Source organism: Plecotus auritus, assembly GCF_963455305.1.
Source record: "Plecotus auritus genome assembly, chromosome: 6".
NCBI classification, from domain to species: domain Eukaryota; kingdom Metazoa; phylum Chordata; class Mammalia; order Chiroptera; family Vespertilionidae; genus Plecotus; species Plecotus auritus.
The window spans coordinates 116,920,752-116,930,683 of NC_137773.1; the positions used below are offsets into that span (position 1 = coordinate 116,920,752).

The following is a 9,932-nucleotide window of genomic DNA, read 5'->3' on the forward strand; positions in this document are numbered from 1 at the left end:
ACTCCCCTGCCAGCCTGATTGATGCCTAACTGCTCCCCTGCCAACCTGATTGCCCCTAACTGCCCTCCCCTGCAGGCCTGGTCTCCCCCAACTGCTCTCCCCTGCAGGCCTGGGTCCCCCACAACTGCCCTTCCCTGCAGGCCCGTCACCCCCAACTTCCCTCCTCTGCCGGCCTGGTCACCCATAACTGCCCTACCCTGCAGGCTTGATTGCCCCCAACTGCCCTCCCTTGCAGGCCTGGTCCCTCTCAACTGCCCTCCCCTGCTGGCCTGATCACCCACAACTGCCCTCCCTTGCAGGCCTGGTCCCTCCCAACTGCTTTCCCCTGCTGGCCATCTTGTGTCCACATGGGAGCAGGATCTTTGACCACATGGCAGCAGCCATCTTGTGTGTTGGAGTGATGGTCAATTTGCATATTACTTTTATTAGATTAGATGGGACGGCCAATGAATTTTATCCAAAAGGGAAGGCAGTTTGTACAGACCTGATAAGCAGAATAATGGGAAAGGTTTTAAAGTATTTATTTCCAAATACTTTAACATAATCTTGTGTATCAAAACTCTGAAAGTAAAAAATGATTTTGTAGAAAGGGGTAAGTATAGACCAAACAGCGACTAGAAAGAAAGAGTGGCAATCTAAGCATTTATGATTTAGACATCAATTTATTTTTGAAACCGAGCATGTACTCATTTTTAAGCTTATCTATATGGGCACCAGTCAGTCATTTTGAATAAACTTTTTTTTGAGATTATATTGAGTTTTTTCCCCTAAAACCTAAATGGAGGACAACCAAGATGGTGGCATAGGGAAACACCTCTACTTGCTACCTCTCACAACCACATCAAAACTACAACTAAAAGACAAAACAAATATCACCCAGAACCACAGGAAAGCTAGCTGAGTGCAAGTTCTACAACTAGGAAAGGAAAAAGCGCATTGAGGCTGGTAGGAGGTGCGGTGGCGCGTGCAAAACCAACTGGCAACTGGGTGCACTGTTGTTTTTTTCAATCGGGAGGGAGATACAAGCTCCCCATTGCTCTGAACTCCAGTTCTGGGTGAGACTCTGGGGACCCAGACTCATACGGAGAAAAACTGGACTGTCTGGCATCGGGCCAGAAGGCAAGGGCGGCTTTCTCTCAGAGGTGCTCCCAGCAATCCTTGTTCCTTCATGGAGGCGCAGGACACAGAGACCCAGGGACCTCTCCAGTGCAGGGCTGACAGTCAGCCATTGCTGTTTGCTCCTCACTGGTAATTCCCAGAGACCCCGCCCCACCCAATTTACAACCCCACCCAAGCTGTACACAGAGGTTTTTGCATATGAATGGCCTGTTCTTTTTGCAGCCTAAAACCTAATAAACTGCAGCTGGGTCAAGGAGTTCCAAAGCTTCCAAAAGAAGGCCCAAGGCCCAGCAGCAGCAGCCTGCATTGCTTCACAGCTGGGCACATCCAAACCCCAAACTAAGAGGAGGAATCTACAGATCTCTCTGTAGCTCCTGCTGGATGGCCTCAGGCAGAGGTGGCTGACTTTGCACCTCCTTGGAGATCCAAGAACCAGTGTACCCAGGGATCAGTATGAGAACATACCAGATTATAACTCTTCACATCCATAAGAGACACACTCAAGGGGCAGACTCAGTGAGCACCAAAGCCCCACTGAAGCAAGTCCTGCCCCATAAGGGTGTCTCCAGCACAGCAGTTCTTCCATTGTAGACACAGCTGGTCCTCACAGCCAATTGGCCTAGAGATCAATTCCTCCCAATGATACCAACAGCAATCAAGGCTTAACTACAACAAGACTGTGCACCCAGCCCACAAAGGGGTACACCAAGAGTGTCCACCTCAGGTGATTGGAGAGGCTGAGCCACTGGGTCCTATAGGACACCTAGCACACAAGGCCACTCTATCAACACAGGGAAGCAGCCAAAATGCGGAGACAAAGAAACATGTCACAAAAAAAAAAAAAAAAAAAACATGTCACAAATGACAGAAATGGAGGGAAGCAAACTACTGGATATAGAGTTCAAAACCACAGTTATAAGGTTACTCAAGAATCTGCTAGAAACCTCCAAGAAATTTAGTGAGACCCTCAAGGACATGAAAAAGGACCAACTAGAAATTAAGCATACACTGACTGAAATAAAAAATAATATACAGAGATCCAACAGCAGACTAGAGGACCCCCGGAATCAAGTCAAAGATTGGACACACGAAGAAGCAAAAAATCACCCAACCGGAAAAGCAAAAAGAAAAAAGAATCCAAAAACATGAAGATAGTGTAAGGAGCCTCTGGAACAACTTCAAGCGTACCAACATCCCAATTATGGGGATGCCAGAAGAAGAGAGAGAGCAAGATACTGAAAACCTATTGGAAGAAATAATGACAGAAAACTTCCCCTACCTGGTGAAAGAAATAGATTTACAAATCCAGGAAGTGAAGAGAACCCCAAACAAGAAGAATCCAAAGAGGACCACACCAAGACACACCATAATTAAAATGCCAAGAGCAAAAGACAAAGAGAAAAACAGTTACCATGTTTCCCCGTAAATAAAACATCCTCCGAAAATAAGACCTACTTACATGTTTCCTTGGGTGAAATATAAGGCATCCCCCGAAAATAAGGCCCCCAGGCTCTGTCTCAGAATGAAAACTAATTTACCGTAAACTGGTCGCTAGGGCCGCCCGACTGGCGTCTAGCAACCAGTGACGTTACGCGGAGTCCTGACATCACGGCTGTGTGGAGGCGGAGCGGAGGTCGGAGTGAGCAGTGAGCGCGGGGCGGGAGAGAGGAGGAGACTTTCACAGATGCGTGTAGAAGAACAGGAGGATTAGAGCGGACGGGACGCGGCGAAGGTGGTGAGTGCTGGTCTGTCTCTGGTGACACTACCTGATGCTCGCGGCCGCCTTCACGATGACTGAAGGTTCTCAGTCAGTGGCAGACCCTGCTCCAGCCCAGATCCAGGCCCCAGCAAGCCCAGTGACAGTCCCCAGGCAGGCCCCAGGGGGTAAATGTCTGATAAAGGGGTAGGGGGGATGTCTGGTGAAGGTGTTCAGTGGCACAGGGGTGGGGGGAGGGGGATCACTTAAAATGACACAGGAGGATCAGAGGGGGCAATCAAAATGACACAGGAGGATCAAAAGGGGTTACTAAAATGGTAATCCCCCCTCTGATTCTCCTGTGCCATTTTGATTTCCCCCTCTGATCCCCCCTGTGTCATTTTGAGTGATCCCCCTCCCCCCACCTTGATACCCCAATTCCTTTTTTTTTTTTTTTACCCCAAGAAATGAGCGCAAAAAGAAAAAGCTACTCCGTGGAGTACAAGAAAGGAAACGTGGAAGACTCTTGGGGCCAAAATCTTACTGCTTTCTGCAAAGAGAAGATGTTGAGTATCCGATTGGTCCGAAAATGGCGAGCAGAGTATGGTAACCTCATTGAACAAGTGGACAAGGGAAATGCTAAAAAGCGCAAGTGTGGATCAGGTCGGCAACCATTATTTTCCAAGCTGGAAGACCTGATCTGTGAATGGGTTGTTGACAGGAGAGCAAAGGCTTTGGTTGTGAATAGGGCTCAGATTCAAGAATTTGCCCTTGCAATGGCACCACAGTTTGACATAGCCCCCGAAGACTTCATAGCATCACAACACTGGCTGGATAATTTCCTTCAGCGAAGTGAACTGTCTTTAAGAAGATCTACAACATTGTTTAGGTTGGAAGATACTCAAGTTATTAAGCGAGCACTTGCATTCAAGTTCTTTATTGATGATGCTGACTTCTCTAAATACAATCTTTCCAACATGATTGCTATGGATGAAACTGCAGTGTTTATGGGCCAATCATCTCAAATAACAATTGAACAGCTGGGTGCCTCCTTAGCGTACATTCCCTCCACTGCTTACGAAAGTGCACATGTTTCCTGTATTTTGGCAATTCGTCTGGATGGCACTAAAATCCCACCTTTAATCATTTCTAAGGGCAAGAAGAAATGTCTTCATGTCTGAATGTGTTTTGGGCGTTTTTATTCTTGAAACTGAAAAAGCCTGGGCCACACAAGCAGTTATAAGGAAGTGGGTCGATTTAATGCTGCCGCTTGTTATGCGAGGGAGCCAAAGAGGTCTGCTAGTCTGGGATGCAGCCAGCACTCACAGCGCTAAAGACATGAAGACATTTCTTCACGAAAGAAAAATAGATCAGATAATGATTCCCGCAGGAATGACGGCCTATCTCCAGACTCTTGATATTGCAATAAACAAGCCATTCAAAGACAATTTGCGCATGGAAATTAATGACTACATTGAAAATAGAATGGAGAGAAATCAGCGTGGAAACTTTGTGAAACCTAAACTGCAAGAAGTTGTGACTTGGGTGAAGAATTCATGGGAGAAAATCACTGACAGGTGCATTGCAAATGCACTGCGAGCAGGCTACCTTGACAAGAAGTACTCATTTAAAGACAGTGCTATTGCTAAACATGAGAGATTTGGTCCACTGATTCTGAAAGAAATGGAGTCACAAGAAATTCACCAGGAAATTCAGGAATTGGATTGTTATGATGATGTTCCAGAAGATGATGACATGATTGTCATTGAATAAATGAGTAAATTCTTGATACTGTAGGATTCAGTTTGTCTGGTTTGTGTTGACAACTACTGTACTACCATACCGTATACAGGTAATAAATTTCCTTTATTTTCATTTAACAATAAATGTGTACCGTATTCTTCTTCATGGAAAAATAAGACATCCCCTGAAAATAAGACCTAGCGCATCTTTGGGAGCAAAAATTAATATAAAACACTGTCTTATTTTCAGAGAAATAGGGTAGTTACCTACAAGGGAGTACCCTTTCGACTGTCAGCTGATTTCTCAACAGAAACTATGCAGGCCAGAAGGGAGTGGCAAGAAATATTCAAAGTGATGAATAGCAAGAACCTACAACCAAGATTACTCTACCCAGCAAAGCTATCATTCAGCGTTGAAGGTCAGATAAAGAGCTTCACAGATAAGAAGAAGCTAAAGGAGTTCATCACCGCCAAACCAGTATTATACGAAATGCTGAAGGGTATTCTTTAAGAAGAGGAAGAAGAAGAAAAAGGTAAAGACAAAAATTATGAACAACAAAGTGGCAACAAATACATATCTATCAACAAGTGAATCTAAAAATCAAGTGAATAAAAAATCTGATGAACAGAATAAACTGGTGAATGTAATAGAATCAGGGGCATAGAAAGGGAGTGGACTGACAATTCTCGGGGGAAAGAGGGTGTGGGGGGTGCGGGAAGAGACTGGACAAAAATCTTACACCTATGGATGAGGACAGTGGGGGGGGGAGGGGTAAGGGCCTGGTGTGGCGTGGGGAGCTATGGGGGGGGAAAAAGAGGAACAACTGTAATAATCTAAACAATAAAGATTTATTTCCAAAAAAAACACCTAAATGGTTCCATTTTTTAAATGCAACAAATATAAAATTGAAGAACACATCATAATCACATTCTTAACACATTGTGGACCAGTAGTTTTATTGCTAGCTTTACCCAGTGGCCAGATAAGGTTTAACTGAACAAGTACAAAAAACGTTTTACATAAATGTTAAAGGCACGCTTTATAATGAAATACCCATTGCATTTCGAAGTTATTTATTACATGTTCTTATAAGCTAATATCTTTAGAACAGAAAACACGAGAATTCTCGTGATCCGTCCGCAATATGTTAAGTTGGCTGGTAATTTTAATAAGGCATTAAGGAGGTTCAGCTTGTCCATATTACCACTAAAGCAAAGAGTTGTTTTTTCCCTTCTTCTTCCTAAAATTAGGCTAGTTAATGCCCTAGCTCAGTGGTCGGCAAAACGCGGCTCGCGAGCCACATGCGGCTCTTTGGCCCCTTGAGTGTAGCTCTTCCACAAAATACTACGTACGGGCGCATACATACAGTGCGATTGAAACTTCGTGGCCCATGCGCAGAAGTCAGTTTTCGGCCTGGGCGAGTCTAATTTGAATTAGTGGCGTTAGAACACTTAAGTGGCCAAAGAGCCTCATGTGGGTCACAAGCAGCGGTTTGCCGACCACTGCCCTAGCTGGTTTGGGGTCCTGGGTTCGATTCCAGTCTGGGGCACATGCCTGGGTTGTGGGCTCGGTCCCCAGAAGGGGGCATGCAGGAGGCAGCCAATCAGTGTTTTTCTCTCATCATCGATGTTTCTATCTCTCTCTCCCTCTCTTTTCCTCTCTGAAATCAATAAAAATAGTTTTTAAAATAAATAAATAAAATTAGGCTAGTTAAGTCTACACTACAACCATAAGCAAATCTTGTGAGAAACAAGCATCCTAAATAATAAAAGGCTAATATGCAAATTGTCCCTTCGACCAGGAGTTCGACCAGGGGGCAGGGCTGGCTGGCCAACCTCCCACGTCCCCTCCGGGCCCCCCTCCCTGGCTGGCCCCGCCCCTGATCACCTCCAATCAGGGCATCCAGCCGGACCCCACCTGTGCACAAATTCGTGCACCGGGCCTCTAGTTTGTTAATAGAGCCAAAGTAAATATTCACCACTTGTTTAAGCTTACATTCTTATAGTATAGACTTCAAAAAGAAAATTTTAAAATAGGCAAGAAGTAGGGTAGCCCAGAGAAATTCCACTTATTAAACTGGCATCCAAAGAAACCTTTCTCCCTCCAGCTCCCCACTCCCTATACAAAGATAAGACTACAAGCAAGTCACCTAAACTACACTGCTCTCTAGGAATTAACTTTGAGAGAGTGTGAAAACAATTCCTGCTAACCAAATACTCACACAACAATGCAATGAAATGTTCCTTTTGAAAACAGAACTAACTTCATTGTATAAGTTTCAGATTTACAACATTTGGAAACAAGCCTAATAAAATGCTGAGCAGACATAACAAGTTAGCTATTCTAGAAAGTTTACAGGACACTCAAAACTGTAGCATCTGGAATCTGTCAGATTTATCACCCTGATTTCTGAAGAGACTATATAGAAATGACACCTTAAATACCCACATACATAAATATGACAACAAAAACTTGCTGTAAGACAATATGAGAAAATACCACCAAAAAAAGAATCTGAAATAGAATCAAGCCACAAAATCCTGGAAATAAGCCTATTATGGCGAAAAAAGGGTCATAAATGGAATACCCATCCTCCCTTCCTCAAGCTCTTTCAGACAACTAAGCTTTCTAAATGTACCAAGGCATTTTTAAAAATTCTTTACAAATCATGCATAAAGTATATATGCACTTAGTAACTGCTTTAAATGACTGGGGCTTTACACAGATTATTCAGTTCTTCTGAAATACACTTTCCCCCTTTCCCAAACAATTCTGGATGATACATCGGTCTATGACAAAGAATATGTTCTCAACTCACATTGTTTCTCCAGTCTTGGCCACATGACAAAGAAATTGATCCAGGACCGGACAAACTTCCTTTTTTCCCCTCTTCTCAAAATCTAGGTAAGGGAAGAAAGAACAGTTATCAGTATTCTTCATAAGCCCATCAACCATTTCCAATGCCCTCTAAAAACAAAGTTTCTTTCCAGTCCTTCCTCATATTAAGAACAAGAAAAAAAATTAGCCTCTCAACCAAATATCCACTTCAACTCTCCTAGTTGTACTTCCATGTGTTAATCTCTTCACGGATAACATCTTCCTAAAGAGGGCATTCATTTCACAAACCATCCTTAACTCAGTGTTTCTCAAAGTGTGTTCCGGGGGAACAACAGCATGAGCTTCATCTGAAAATCCGATTAAAATTAATGTCCAAGGACTCAATGCATTGTTTATCTAACTGATGTTCAAACATCTGCATTTTAGGAAACACCAGCCATCTCACACAGCTGTCCCCAAATGATTCCGGGTATCAAAGCATAATTCTCAAAAGGCTGAAATCACACTGTTCTGTTAGAAAACCAGTTCTCAAACCTGTTGCTCGGAAGACGACCACCTTAGAATTAGGACCGAATGATGACTCCAGAAGCTCTGAATTTCCTGAGACACAAATTTCAAGATGCTCCCCCCTCCCCCCAAAACCTTTTGCTTTTTCCTCTAACTCGACGCCTGGCGTGCGGGGCCTGACGAGAACTGAGCCAGTGCCCGGAGCAGCGGGTCAGGATCTGGGGCCCCCGACGCGAGCTCCCGGCTCCCCTCCCCCAGCCTAGACGCCGGCGGCGGACACAAAGCCCAGCTCCGGCGGGAGGGAGCTGCCCACAGGGCTCCCGACCCCAGGGAGGCGGGAGGGGGATGGGAGCCGGGAAGCGCACCTGCCCCCGCGCCCGGCCCCAGGAGCCACCCGCCCCCAAGGAGAGGAGAGAGGGCCGCGGAGGGTGAGGAGGAAGGGAGAGCGACAGCTACCCCCACCTTTCAGCGCCTCCTGCAGCCTCTCGACGTCCATGGCTTTCCGGAGTCCCTCGCAGCCTCCGCCTCCCTCCGCGGGTCTCCGGGGACCGGAAGGCCTACCCCCACCCCCCGACGCCCTCCCCCTGCCTCGCACACACTCCCGCACGCAGGCGACCAGGGGGTGGGGGGACCGAAGGGAGCCGGGGAAGCGAGCGAGGGAGCGAGACCGAGAGAATGAGCACCTCCCCGAGCCGCTACCGCCAGCCCTCCAACATGGCGCCGGCACGTCACCGCGCGCACGCTCCCCTCCGCCCCCGCGCAAGCTCCCGACGTCCTCGCGCACGCTCCCGCTGTCCCCGGGCACGCTCCTTGCCGTCTCCGCGCACGCGCGAGCCGACCCGGAACCGGAAGTAGCAAGACTGAGGCGGGCCGCTAGACGCGGGCCTCTCACGCGTGGGTGGCTCATAGGTGCGGGAGGGAGCTGCAGGCGGACTGCTGGAGGCTGAGTTGGAGGCAGACCCCTTCGACCTCGAGTCCCTCCCTTTGCTGGCTGTGTGACTAATCAGTTTGCTGAGCCTCTCGGAGCCTCGTTTTCCCGTATGTATAACGAGGACACTAGCGTGGACCACCCTAAGTAGCTGCTTTGAGAATTAAGGGAGTCACCGCGGTCTGAGGACGCAGTAGAAATGCACTAAGTATTATGAGTAATCGTAACAAGAACCTCTCCCTGCTGGAAGCTAACCTTCCTTACCGGCCCACCCTTGAAGAGAAGCAACCTATACAGCAAAGTAATTAAAAACTTAGGGATTTTTTTTCCAGCTGGAAAAAAAGCCCAACTCAAGTATTTACTCCCTGTGTGACCCTGGACTACTTACTTAAAACTCTGGGAGCAAAGGCACAGTCTCCTCATCTGAAAATGGAAGTTTGTAAAATAGCCATGAGGCTTGAGTGAAATGGTATGAAGCATTTAGCACAGTGTCTAGAATTTGTAAGCTCTAGTTAACTAGCTGCAATTTTCATCATTATAATTTTTATTACAATACATGAGCGCCCAAGAAGTTAGGGCAGAGACCTCAGAAGTCCTCTCCAGCCCTGATATTTTGCAAAGTGTACCTGAGGTGTAGCTAACTGGTCTGTAAAACAGCACCAGAACTCAGAACATTTGGCTCCCAGTCAGTGTGTGGACATTTTTATTATCTACTATTGTCTGTAAGCTTCTCAAAAAAATAAAAATAAAAATAATGATTCCACCTTTTCTTCTGTCAACCAATGGTCATTGGCACCAATTCAATGCCAATAGGAAGCAGCAATTTGGAGTGCAGTAAAGAAGGAAACTTTATTCAGTGGAACAGCAGGACTACAAGGCACCTCTCTGACTGGACAGCTCCGATGCAGTAGGAAAAACACAGCCTTCACCCCTGGGTGGAAAGGTAAAGTGGCTCCCAGAGTCAGAGGGGAGCTAACAGAGAGCCAGCAGCCCCTGGTCCTGCTCATCCTTATGCAAATGAGGATCCCAAAACCTCACTGACTGATTGATCTAAAAAGCACTACCATGATTGCTCAGAATGGAGCTGTTCTGCAGGCTTGT

The 9,932-nt window shown here is 46.3% G+C and overlaps 1 protein-coding gene across 4 annotated transcripts in view; it reads right to left on the reverse strand.

Annotated features, from left to right (window-relative positions):
• The window catches only part of PPP4R2 (protein phosphatase 4 regulatory subunit 2), a 72,511-nt gene extending 63,846 nt beyond the window's left edge, over positions 1 to 8,665 (reverse strand). For 3 of the 4 annotated variants that reach the window (XM_080676570.1, XM_080676567.1, XM_080676569.1), the window contains exons 1-2: positions 8,366 to 8,665; positions 7,377 to 7,458 (exon numbers count right to left, since the gene is read on the reverse strand). In XM_080676570.1, the coding sequence (XP_080532696.1) occupies positions 7,377 to 7,458; positions 8,366 to 8,399 (116 nt within the window). In that variant the 5' untranslated portion in view covers positions 8,400 to 8,665. The remainder of the gene's footprint in view (positions 1 to 7,376; positions 7,459 to 8,365) is intronic. The other variant, XM_080676568.1, reaches the window with a different exon arrangement.
• Positions 8,666 to 9,932: the final 1,267 nt, after the last annotated feature.